The sequence below is a fragment of the Tachysurus fulvidraco genome, chromosome 6, assembly GCF_022655615.1.
Source record: "Tachysurus fulvidraco isolate hzauxx_2018 chromosome 6, HZAU_PFXX_2.0, whole genome shotgun sequence".
Lineage (NCBI taxonomy): Eukaryota > Metazoa > Chordata > Actinopteri > Siluriformes > Bagridae > Tachysurus > Tachysurus fulvidraco.
The window spans coordinates 24,666,868-24,680,187 of NC_062523.1; the positions used below are offsets into that span (position 1 = coordinate 24,666,868).

Here is a 13,320-nt window from a genome sequence, read left to right on the forward strand (position 1 = left end):
TTCTGATAAAAGTCCCGCCTTCTCGTGCTTACACGCACAATCTAATTTGTTCATTCTTCGTCAGAAATCACTACAACAGCCAATCAGAAGACAGGAGGCGGGTGTATAGGAGTGTAGCCACGCGTGGGGTTCTTCCTATATTCTAGCAGTATGTCATCAGTAACACGTTGAATCGTTGGGAATTAGGTTTAACGACATGCCCGTGATCAAGAGCAAGAAGAAAAAGCAAGGGGAAGATGCAGCGGTAAGCATGTCCACTGGTGTGTCTGGTATATTTAAAAGGAGCTCCTATATTTAATGGCACTTTGAGAAACATTGGGCTGTCAGAAGGTCAGGAGAGTTTAGTTCCTAGTGGTTAAGGTGTTGGGCTACCAGTCAGAAGGTTGTGAGTTCGAATCACAGGTCTACCAAGCTGCCACATATGGGCCCCTGAGCAAGGCCCTTAAACCTCAATTGCATAAAATTGAGATAATGTAAGTCAGAACAGAACGGGGGGCATAGAAGCCTTTATTATCGCCACATTACAGCACAGTGGAATTATTTTCTTCACATACCCCAACTGAGGAGGTTGGGGTCAGAGTGCAGGGGCAGCTATGATACAGCACCCCTGGAGCAGGGAGGGTTGAGGGCCTTGCTCAGGGGCCCAGCAGTGGCAGCTTGGCTGTGCTGGGCCTTGAACCCCAATCCTCCGATCAACAACCCGGAGCCTTATACATCCATCAAGCTGTTTTTGCACGCTGTTATGTTGCTCTTTGCTCATACTGTCTCACATTTCAGTCGAATGCTGTTTTGCACAATTCTTTACAATACCTCATGTAACTGCTGCTATAATACTAATGTGTTCATTCCAGTACTTCTGCACACGCAATATTGTTGAACATACAGTGTTTTTGTGTATTGTCTTTGATTTAATTTGGTCTTGTATTTTTTGTTTGCACTGTCTTTTGTCCTGCATTGTCTTGTTTGTCTTGTCCTGCACTGTTGGCACCAGGTTTCACAGTTGCACTTTATGTATCTAAGACTTCCTTACTAAGTCCTTAGCGCTGTCTTTGTTCTATGTAGCACCCTGGTCCTGGAGAAACGTTGTCTTATTTCACTGTGTACTGTAACAGCGATATATGGTTAAAATGACAATATACAGTTAGCTTCTTGACTAGAATTGAGTTCCTCAAAATGCTCTTTTTCTCACTCAACACTATTCTCATTATATAGACATAGTAGAGACCCTGTTATTGCCCATACAGCTGGTGCATGGTCTCTTCCTCTCGTATTGTGGTGCCAAATGTTTTGCCAAAACATCTTTCATCTTTCCAAGATGGCAGCATCACTGTATGTTTATTCCACACACACCTGATAGATCTCAGCCAGTTTTAGTCACACAGAATGTTGAATACTTTTCCAAATCAACTTATTTATATATGAGATTCCCTAATTTTAGCTATCTGTCTGTATATGGTATATAGTTTTGTTATTCTCCAATGCTGGTTATTGAAGAAGAATAAAGCTGAGTCTCCTGTGTGATGGTAAACAGTTTTGTGTTCAGTACTGTATGTCTTTCTCTGTCAGGTGCAGGGCACTAATGACAGCAGTGTGGTCAGTAAGGTGTCAGCTGCGGCTCAAGGCTACTTCCATGATGACTTTCTCAGACATTTTGTGGGCAAGGTGGCACGAAGAGCTCCTCTTATCAACAGGTAGAACCTGTGGAAATTCAGTGCTGCACTGTAGACCGATTTGAAATTGAGAATTAATGTCTGTGTCTCACTATGATTTCTTCCCAGGGGGTATTATATTCGTTGGAAAGCTGTCGATCACTGCGTGAAACGGTTTCTGTGCGTTACTGATGCCTGTGATAGGAGACAGGTAGGACCGAATCCTCACAAGACTCTTATTTCTAATGGGTAGTAAATGAACACTAGATTAAATCATTCACTCTGTCTCACATCTTTCAATCTGTTTGTCTGTAGATCCTGACTTTGGGTGCAGGCTTTGACTCCCTTTATTTCCGGCTACAGTCAGAAGGTGCGGTGGAACGAGTTAACGTATTTGAGGTTGACTTCCCTGATGTTGCCAGACGAAAGGCGGCCTTGATCAGCAGCAATCATATTCTAAAAGATGCTCTTCCAGATTGCAGTGTTTTAGCTGGTATGAAACATTTTATGAAACATCTTTTTTTCTTTTTTTTTCTTAAAGACAAAAAGGTTTGCGTTATTGAAATATTCAATTCAATTCAATTCAAGTTTATTTGTATAGTGCTTTTTACAATAGACATTGTCTCAAAGCAGCTTTACAGAGCATAAACATAGAGCAGAAGGTAAACATAATTAATGATAAAGGAAATAACGAATAATAAAAGAGGATAAGAATTTACAGAATAAAAATTCTAGGTTATTATTAGATGTATATAGTTCACAATGTGTATGTATTTATTCCCCTATGAGCAAGTCTGAGATGACTCAGGCAGCAGTGGCAAGGAAAAACTCCCTTAAATTGGTAAAGGAAGAAACCTTGAGAGGAACCGGACTCAAGGGGGAACCCATCCTCATCTGGGTGACACTGGGGGTGTGATTGTAATATACAGTCATTTATACAGTCATCCTTACACCAGTATTGGTGTAAGGATCATGGACTTCGGATCTCCTTAGTATCACCAAGTCTAACTGGAGATGTCTCAGGATTCTTAGAGTCGGCCTCGGCTCAGTGGACGTCCAAAGGCTTTGTCCCACAGAGGACGTTGAAATACCGAATTGTATATAGACAATACAGTACAGACCAAAAGTTTGGACACACCTTCCAAAAGTTTGGACACACCACCTTTTCAACAGGACAATGACCCCAAACACACCTCCAGGCTGTGTAAGGGCTATTTGACCATGAAGGAGAGTGATGGGGTGCTGTGCCAGATGACCTGGCCTCCACAGTCACCGGACCTGAACCCAGTCGAGATGGTTTGGGGTGAGCTGGACCGCAGAGTGAAGGCAAAAGGGCCAACAAGTGCTAAGCATCTCTGGGAACTCCTTCAAGACTGTTGGAAGACCATTTCAGGTGACGACCTCTTGAAGCTCATCAACAGAATGCCAAGAGTGTGCAAAGCAGTAACCAAAGCAAAAGGTGGCTACTGAAGTACCTAGAATATGACATATTTTCAGTTGTTTCACACTTTTTTGTTACGTACGTATATAATTCCACATGTGTTAATTCATAGTTTTGATGCCTTCAGTGTGAATCTACAATTTTCATAATCATGAAAATAAAGAAAACTCTTTGAATGAGAAGGTGTGTCCAAACTTGTGGTCTGTACTGTATATCAGTATTATTCACATCACTTTAAAGTTGTGTTAAAATCCATGGAATTATTTTACCTACGTTTTGTGCTGTCTGTAAAAGATAAGGTAAAATGATTGTAGTAGTTGCTGATAGCTCGGCTATGTGATTTTCAGTGTTATGAAGGAAGTAACTGGTAGAGGGGGTGTGTTACTAGTGGTTAAGGTATTGGGCTACCAATCAGAAGGTTGTCAGTTTGAATCCCAGAACCACCCACACTGCTGGTCTCTTGAGCTAGTCCCTTAACCCCCAATTTCTAAGTTGGATTCATTCATTCGTTCATTTTCTACCGCTTATCCGAACGTCTCGGGTCACGGGACGTTACAGCCACGGGACGTTATAGCCTGTGCCTATCTCAGGCGTCATCAGGCATCAAGGCAGGATACACCCTGGATACAGTGCCAACCCATCGCAGGGCACGCACACACACACACACACACACACACTCTCATTCACTCACACACTATGGATAATTTTCCATAGATGCCAATCAACCTACCATGCATGTCTTTGGACCGGGGGAGGAAACCGGAGTACCCGGAGGAAACCCCCGAGGCACGGGGAGAACATGCAAACTCCACACACACACACAAGGCGGAGGCGGGAATTGAACCCCCCAACGCTGGAGGTGTGAGGAGAACGTGCTAACCACTAAGCCACCGTGCCCCCCTAAGTTGTATCAAATGAAATAAAAATGTATTTCTCTCTGGATAACTGCATCCGCCAGATGCCCGAAAGGCATCTCAATTAATTGAGAACAATTAATTTGTAAAAACCCTACTAAATTCATGAACAGCAAATAACTAAGTTATGTAGTGCAAATTTTAAATCGGCTTCAGTTTCTGTGTGAAATAAAGGAAAGCATATCTCAGTTTTTATAATGTAAGATCCAGAATTGAAATAAAGATATATCAAAAATTATTGATCTGTCTGAATCTAATCCATATCCTGTTCTGCGTTGGACTCGTGTTCAGGCCCTGTGCACGTGAACAGTGCTCAGTACAAGCTGCTCGGCGTGGATGTGAGGAACGAGAGAGAGGCGGAGGACGTTCTGATTGCAGCCGGACTGCAGTGGAACTGCCCTACGCTTGTTCTCTCAGAGGTGGTGCTCACTTATATGGAAACACGCTGGTAAGTTGATCCCTAAGATCTGCATGTTCCTTTGTGTTCTAGCATCTTTGTTATACTTTATTGGTTATTACCAATCCCTTATTTGTGCCCCAGGTCAGATGCTGTGATTGCCTGGGCAGCTAGGATTCTCCCCCAGGCGTTGTTTGTGATGTATGAACAGATCCGACCTGAGGATCCCTTTGGCACTGTCATGCAAAACCACTTCCTGAAGCTAAACTCCAAAATCCATGCCATCTGCCAGTACCCAGACCCGGCAGCACAGACTGAGAGGCTGTTACAAAAGGTAGCTTTGCTTAATCAAACTCTTAGATGTTAGAGAGATACTTGAGCCTTTAATACTCAGTTTGACTTCATGGTATAGGAATTATAGATTTATGATAATTCATGACTGAAGCTGAAACTGCAGTAGCTTCTGTAAATCTCTGTGTTTTTCCTGTTGATCAATAGTGATTTGCATTTGTGTAAAATAGCAGGCTGTAGGTGGATCATTTTGTCAGCGCACTCATCCGAAGCTCACCTTCGCGGCGCACTCTGGTGACGTCATTCCCTGTCGCATGACTTTTATACTCGGCACTGCTATTTAAGCACGCCGTTTATGCTGGAATCTCGCCAGATGATCTCTCGTCACTACGTCGCTTTCTTGAGTCACTCCTGCCAGCCTCCGGTCCGGGTGTTATCTGTGCCTCGCGTTTTCTATTTCCGTGTGGATTTTCCCGTCTCGGATTACCTTTTTTCCCTGTCATTCCTTACGTGAGTTTTTCTCTGCTGCCGGTTGTTTTGGTTCCGTTTTTTGCGCTCCGCTTATTGACATTTCGGATTACCCTTTTTCCTGTGTGGATTACTGCCCGTTTCTGATTGGATTATTTTTTTCCCTCCAAGACATTGCCTGGTTACATTCTGTGCATTTATGTTTTCATATATAGACATTTATTACTATCCTTTATGTTAATAAATTTTCTTTTTTTGGACCCTGACCTGCGTTTGGGTTCTCCTTCCCAGCACCCTCATCTGTGTCACTGATAGTATCATCTGGCCAATAATGAACCCAGCAGGATCTCTGGAGATGCAGTCCCAGCTCGACTCCTTGTCCAAATCCTCCGCTGCGCATGAGCGCCAACTCAAGGAGATAGCCGCATCCACCAATGAGCTCATTCGGCGCATGAGCATGCTCACCACGACACAGGCCTCCTCGCCCTTTACGAGGCCACCTGCCCAGCCCCCCCAACCCGTGGTTGAGCAGAACATAAACCCCATTCGGGAGCCACATCTGCCTCATCCCGAGCGTTTTTCTGGTGAGGCGGGACTTTGCCGTGCATTTTTGATGCAGTGCTCAGTGATCTTCGAGCTCCAACCCTCCTCCTTCCCTTCGGATCGGTCCAAGGTAGCATACGTTATCTCTTTGTTATCTGGGAAGGCCAAGATCTGGGCAACAGCAGAGTGGGAACGTCAGTCAGTCATCTGCTTCTCGTTCGATGCCTTTTCGGCTGAGCTGCGCAAGGTTTTCGACTCCACACTGCCTAAGATGGACGCCACTCGAGCCTTGTTCGAATCATCTCAGGGGTCCCGCTCAGTGGCTGAGTATGCTGTGGATTTCCGCATGGCAGCTGGGGACAGTGGCTGGAACCCCACGGCGCTCTACGACGCATTCTACCGCGGCTTGTCCCCCCAGGTGAAGGATGAACTCGCGGCCCGAGAACTCCCTCAAGAGCTTGACGACCTGGTTTGTCTGGCAACCAGGATCGATCGCCGTATCCAGGAACGAAGAGAGGAGGGTCGCCCAACCCGTTCCTGGCCTCCCAGAACCCCGAATGCCAAGCCCCCTGTCGAACCAGACAGGTCATATGGGCCTCCCAGAAACCCATATGTCAAGACCCGCTCGGAGTCTTACAGATCACACTCTCCTCCACCTCCACAGCCCATGGAGATAGGACGGCGTCTCCTGTCCGCAGCAGAGAAGGAGCGGCGCCGAGCCCACGACCTCTGTCTCTACTGTGGCAAGGCAGGACACTTTGCCTTCGCATGCCCAGCAAAAGACAGGGCTCGCCGTTGACGGAGGAGCCCGCGGCGAGCCTCTGGTGTTTAGCCTCCCCCAAGCCACTTCTCCGAGCCCGTTTCCAGATCAAGAGCCAGGAACATGATCTAGCGGTCTTCGTTGACTCTGGAGCTGACGCGGAGTTCCTTGATGAGGAGTTAGTGCGTCAGCTGGAGATCGAGACTGAACTTCTACCCGCCAGTCTCCAGGTACGGGCCCTGGATGGCCATATCCTTCACCGAGCTCGCTACCGCACCAAGCCCCTGCTGGTGTCCGTCACCAAGGAACACATGGAGTGGATCTCCTTCCTCGTTATCCCTTCGCCCCATGCACCAGTCATGTTTGGATTACCTTGGCTGCAGAAACATAACCCTCACCTGGATTGGTCCAGCGGCCGGGTCCTTGGTTGGGGGATCTACTGCCAGGCTCATTGCCTGACCACCTTGGCACCCCGCTTGTTATCAGTCAAGGAGGACCTGCCCCCCGATCTCTCTCTGGTGCCTGCTGAATACCATGATCTGGGACAAGTGTTCAGTAAAGCCTGTGCCACTTCCCTACCACCACACAGACCTTATGACTGTGCTATCGACCTCCTGCCAGGCACTGCCCCCCCCCGGGGGCGCCTGTACCACCTATCCAAGCCTGAAAGGGAAGCCATGACCCAATATATACAGGAGTCCTTGGAGTCAGGCATTATCCGCCCGTCTTCATCCCCAGCCGGTGCAGGGTTTTTCTTTGTGGAGAAGAAGGATGGGACTCTACGACCCTGTATTGACTATCGGGGTCTGAACGCCATCACCATTAAAAATCGCTACCCGTTGCCTCTCATGGCCTCCGCTTTTGAGCTCCTTCAGGGGGCCACCATTTTCTCCAAGCTGGACCTTCGGAACGCCTATCACCTAGTCCGCATCCGTGAGGGCGACGAATGGAAGACCGCATTCAACACTCCCACTGGCCATTACGAGTACCGGGTGATGCCGTTTGGCCTCACCAATGCCCCAGCAGTATTCCAAGCACTGGTCAACGACGTTTTACGGGACATGTTAAACATATTTGTGTTTGTTTACTTGGACGACATCCTCATTTTTTCCCGCACACCTGAGGAACACATCCGTCACGTCCGTGCAGTGCTCCAGAGGCTTTTGCAGAACCAGTTATATGTCAAGGCTGAGAAATGTGATTTCCATGTCACGAAAACCACCTTCCTGGGTTTCATTCTGGCAGCAGGGAGTGTTCGGATGGATCCTGACAGAATCAAGGCTGTTCGGGACTGGCCCTGCCATGGAACACGTAAGCAGCTCCAGCAGTTCTTGGGATTCGCTAATTTCTATCGGCGATTCATCCGGGGTTACAGCTCGGTTGCTGCACCCTTGCACCAGCTCACTTCTCCTCTTCTACCTTATTCTTGGGGGCCTCAAGCCGAGCAAGCCTTCAAGAAGCTGAAGCAGCTTTTTACCTCTGCCCCCATCCTCTCCTTGCCGGATTCCACGCGACAATTTGTGGTTGAGGTTGATGCATCTGATACCGGAGTTGGGGCCGTTTTGTCTCAAAGGGACGTCAAGGACAATAAACTTCACCCGTGTGCTTTCTTTTCACACCGTCTCTCCTCGCCTGAACGTAACTACACTATCGGCGAACGTGAGCTACTGGCAGTCAAACTCGCCCTGGAGGAATGGCGGCACTGGCTGGAGGGTGCGGAACTACCATTTCTGGTCTGGACTGACCATAAGAATCTTGAATATCTCCGGACTGCCAAGAGACTGAAACCCCGACAGGCTCGTTGGGCACTCTTTTTCGGCAGGTTTAACTTTGTGCTGTCTTATCGGCCGGGAACGAAGAATGGGAAGCCAGATGCTCTCTCTCGTCAGTTCTCCCCCGATCCCGTCGAGGCCGTTGCTGAACACATTCTTCCCCCCTCTGTCACTGTTCGGGCGCTTCGACTCGGGATAGAGAGAAGGGTTCAGCAAGCCGTGTCTAACCTGCCGGTCCCTACTGACTGTCCTGAAGGCAAACTTTATGTTCCTGACCAGCTCCGTTCCCAAGTTCTTCAGTGGTGTCACAACTCTCGGCTTTTCTGTCATCCCGGTTTCCCTCGGACCCTATCGGTTCTCCAGCGTCGTTTCTGGTGGCCTTCGCTCAGACATGACGCACGGGAATTTGTCACTGCCTGCCCAGTATGTGCGCAACACAAGAGCTCTCGATCTCGCCCTGCCGGCCTCCTGCGGCCCCTGCCGATCCCTTGCAGACCTTGGTCCCACATCTCACTTGATTTCGTCACCGGCCTCCCTCTTTCTGATGGCTACACCGCTATCCTCTCGGTGGTCGATCGCTTTTCCAAGCTCGTCCATTTTGTCCCCCTGACCAAACTCCCTTCAGCCAAGGAAACGGCGTTGCTCCTCCTCCAACACGTTTTCCGGCTCCATGGCATTCCTCGGAATATAGTCTCGGACAGGGGACCCCAGTTCACCTCCAATTTTTGGAAGGAATTCTGCCAGCTCTTAGGCGTCTCCATTAGCCTCTCCTCTGGGTTTCACCCCCAGTCCAATGGGCAGACGGAACGGCTCAACCAGGAGCTGGAGACGGGGCTCCGTCTCCTCTGTGCCGAGGATCATTCGTCTTGGGCCTCCAACCTTGTTTGGGTCGAGTATGCCCATAACTCTCTGCCTACTGCTGCCACGGGTCTTTCCCCTTTTCAGGCTGCCTATGGCTATCAGCCCCCATTATTCTCCACACAGGAGCTAGAAGCCTCAGTTCCCTCAGCCTTGGCCCTTGTGAGGCGCTGTCGTCGAGTCTGGAGAAGAGCCCGCCTCGCCTTGCTGAGATCTTCCCGGAGTTATGCTCGCTGGGCCAACCGCAGACGCCGCCCCGCTCCTCCTTACTGTGTCGGGCAACGGGTGTGGCTTTCCACCAAAGACCTCCCGTTGAAGATTGCATGCAGGAAGCTGGCTCCCCGTTTCATTGGACCGTTCCCTATATCTAAGGTTATCAATCCAGCTGCGGTCCGGCTCAAGCTGCCCAGAGTGTTTCGCATCCACCCCACCTTTCACGTTTCCAGGCTGAAACCTGTCCAGGCCTGTGCACTGGTTCCCTCCACCAGACCCCCTCCTCCCGCTCGGGTCATTGATGGCGGCCCTGCGTTTACTGTCCGTCGGCTCCTGCGCTCCAGACGCCGTGGGAGGGGTCTACAGTACCTGGTGGACTGGGAGGGGTACGGCCCTGAGGAACGCTCCTGGGTTCCGGCACGCCACATCTTGGACCCAGACCTCCTCTCCCAGTTCCATCGTGACCACCCCGACCAGCCTGGTGGGACGTCGTGAGACGCCCCGTGGAGGGGGGGGTACTGTCAGCGCACTCATCCGAAGCTCACCTTCGCGGCGCACTCTGGTGACGTCATTCCCTGTCGCATGACTTTTATACTCGGCACTGCTATTTAAGCACGCCGTTTATGCTGGAATCTCGCCAGATGATCTCTCGTCACTACGTCGCTTTCTTGAGTCACTCCTGCCAGCCTCCGGTCCGGGTGTTATCTGTGCCTCGCGTTTTCTATTTCCGTGTGGATTTTCCCGTCTCGGATTACCTTTTTTCCCTGTCATTCCTTACGTGAGTTTTTCTCTGCTGCCGGTTGTTTTGGTTCCGTTTTTTGCGCTCCGGTTATTGACATTTCGGATTACCCTTTTTCCTGTGTGGATTACTGCCCGTTTCTGATTGGATTATTTTTTTCCCTCCAAGACATTGCCTGGTTACATTCTGTGCATTTATGTTTTCATATATAGACATTTATTACTATCCTTTATGTTAATAAATTTTCTTTTTTTGGACCCTGACCTGCGTTTGGGTTCTCCTTCCCAGCACCCTCATCTGTGTCACTGATACATTTATTGTTTTTTATCAACGTTCCTTTATTCCTCCGACTGCAATGAACAGGAGTTATTATGGGTTACGACGTTATACAGAAGAAACCGTAACGATCGTGTCACACTGGTTTAAAAACAAAACACTCGGTCAATCATATCAAATTCTCAGGTGTTAAAATCTTTCGGTATAAAAGACTTTCGAATTTTCACATTAATGCTAATTTTTTTAAAAAGCTACCCTTTTTTTCTCTACTGTTCCAACAGGGCTGGGAGAAATGTGTATGCTTGGATATGAACCGGTTTTACTTCGGGTTTCTAACAGAGGAAGAGAGGCTCAAGGTGGAGAAGTTAGAGCCGTTTGATGAGTTTGAGGTGAGGTTCTGAATAAACACTCAAACAGATCGGCTCCGTCTTTGGGCCTTTTTACACCTGGTCACTTCGTGTGTGTTCTCTGATCCGATAGCTATCTGATTTGTTAAAACTGTTCCATTTACATTAGGCCACATAAATGTGTCTCGGCGAATCGGATATCGATCCAATCTTTTTACTCCCGCCCAAAATGCAAATATATTTTGCCTCATTTCCGGGGTAATTGAAATGGAACACGCTTCGGTGTATGCGGTTTTCAGAATGCAATCAAAAAGAAGACGAAATAACTTTTTTTTTCAGCATTTACTGTTTGCTCCATTTTCGCTGGCAGCAGCAGTGCATTTTAAGACCCAACGAGACACAAGGTTGAAAGATCACCTGCGAGTGACGTACTTCCGTTTGGAGTCAGGTCCATAAATATAGGGACATCGACACAATTCGAACATGTTTGGCTCTATACACCACCACAATGGATTTGAAATGAAACGAACAAGTTGTGCTGCAGACTGTCAGCTTTAATTTGAGGGCATTTACATCCAAATCAGGTGAACGGTGTAGGCATTACAACGGTTTGCATATGTGACTCCCACTTGTTAAGGGACCAAAAGTAATGGGACAGAATAATAATCAGAAATCAAACTTTCACTTTTTTTTTAATACTTCAGTTTTTTAATACTAACAGTCAATTACAGCCTGAAGCCTGGAACGCATAGACATCACCAGACGCTGGGTTTCATCCCTGGTGATGCTCTGCCAGGCCTCTACTGCAACTGTCTTCAGTTCCTGCTTGTTCTTGGGGCATTTTCCCTTCAGTTTTGTCTTCAGCAAGTGAAATGCATGCTCAATCGGATTCAGGTCAGGTGATTGACTTGGCCATTGCATAACATTCCACTTTTTTCCCTTAAAAAAAACTCTTTGGTTGCTTTTGCAGTATGCTTTGGGTCATTGTCCATCTGCACTGTGAAGCACCTGACTGTATGTGGCTTGAACAACCACATTCATTTACACCTGTCCAGTTTCATCTGAAATGCGTCCCAGACCAAAAGTGGTTTGAACGTTCGGATTTATATTCGTCTTGAAAACGTTTCGGAGGGCATTTAGACCTGGTCTTTTTACCATAGGATAGCTATCTGATCACAGAAAACACAGGAAGTGTCCAGGTGTAAAAAGCCCCTTATAAATCCGACTGTACTACATTTTGTACAAATTCCACTCCTATACAGATTCTCTTTATTATTATTATTATTATTATTTTCATTAGGAATGGCATCAGAAGTGCTCTCATTACTTCATCCTCACCGCCTCCAAAGGCTCTCTGACCAGTCAAGCAATTCTCACACTCCCTACAGGTAAGACCTGAATAAATACTGTAGCTCCTTAAATGGTAACGAAAAGAATAAATGTCATTTTTGACCATATCAATATTTTTCATTTAAGAGTATTGATAGAATCAGTAATAGGGGAAAAATCTACTGCTAATCTAATCCAAATCCTAACAATTAAAGGATCCATTTGTAATTTTAGAGCCCATGATACTAACTGCAATAAAAACATATAGCACAATTTGCCAAAAAAAAAAAAGAAGTCAATTATCAGTGGGAATATACTTATAAAGATATATTTTAATTAGGGTTGCAAAGGGGCAGAAAGTTCCCGGTAAATTATGGGAATTATTTGGAAATATATGGAAATTTATATAAACTATATCATATACAAACATAAATAAACATTTTGTTTGGTCATAACACTCCTAATTTACTGCTTTTTTAATGTAGAATAAGGTCATGCAGAATAAGGCATTAATATGTGCTTAATAAGTAAGTAATAAATAGCCAATATTCTGTTAACAAATTCAACTTAAATTGCATTAAATCTTGTTGTTTTAAACAAAATAATGCTGCAAGATTTTTTAACTACATTTAAGTTTCTTGTTATAGGAAACCCTGCATGTTTTTAAAATTCCCAGTTTATTTCCCGTTAATTCCCATGGAAAGTTTCCAGCCTTGAAAATTCCCGGACTTTTGCAACCCTAATTTTAATAAATATATTTTACTGATATACATGAATAGGGGTGCCAATAATTTACAAGTGTGGCATTTGCACTTGTTTGATATCCATGAGAATGAGAGCAGAGTATTTTTGTGATTTTTATTTTATTTTTGAAACAAAAGATCATAGGGTTAAACAATAAAGACGTTTTTTTTCGCAGTCTTTATTCATATTTACCAAAGGTGCCAATATTAGTGGAGAGAACTTTATATTTTATGCTGTGCATGTTTGTGTTGTTTAGTTCCCAACCTTACTAGGAGTAGTTCATAGATTACATTAGTTAACAAGTGTTGTCTAAACCGTTTGCACATATTCACAGACACCCCCGTTCCTTTAATCAAACTTGATCTGGAGGGTTTTCCTGCAGCAGTGCGGCTCATCGCTGAAGCACCACATGTAGAGGCAGTGGGAATGGCCTCCTGTCTGCTGGAGCCTGGGGTTGTGCTGCTCACTGGGGGCTGTGGAAGACGAGGCCGAAACACTGCAGCCACGCTTTTGATCAAAGACGGCACAGCCTGGAGATATGCTACTGTTGAGCCAAAGGGACAGAAAAGTGTGTTTGTG

At 46.5% G+C, this 13,320-nt stretch overlaps 1 protein-coding gene across 2 annotated transcripts in view; it reads left to right on the forward strand.

Moving 5' to 3' along the window:
- Positions 1-85: 85 nt before the first annotated feature.
- The window catches only part of lcmt2 (leucine carboxyl methyltransferase 2), an 18,423-nt gene continuing 5,188 nt past the window's right edge, over positions 86-13,320 (forward strand). Inside the window, exons 1-9 of one of the 2 annotated variants that reach the window (XM_047815409.1) lie at positions 86-244; positions 1,573-1,691; positions 1,779-1,860; positions 1,965-2,142; positions 4,296-4,452; positions 4,546-4,735; positions 10,603-10,710; positions 11,969-12,056; positions 13,076-13,309. In XM_047815409.1, coding sequence (XP_047671365.1) covers positions 197-244; positions 1,573-1,691; positions 1,779-1,860; positions 1,965-2,142; positions 4,296-4,452; positions 4,546-4,735; positions 10,603-10,710; positions 11,969-12,056; positions 13,076-13,309 — 1,204 coding nt within the window. In that variant the 5' untranslated portion in view covers positions 86-196. Of the gene's footprint in view, positions 245-1,566; positions 1,692-1,778; positions 1,861-1,964; positions 2,143-4,295; positions 4,453-4,545; positions 4,736-10,602; positions 10,711-11,968; positions 12,057-13,075; positions 13,310-13,320 lie in introns of both variants that reach the window. The other variant, XM_027143652.2, reaches the window with a different exon arrangement.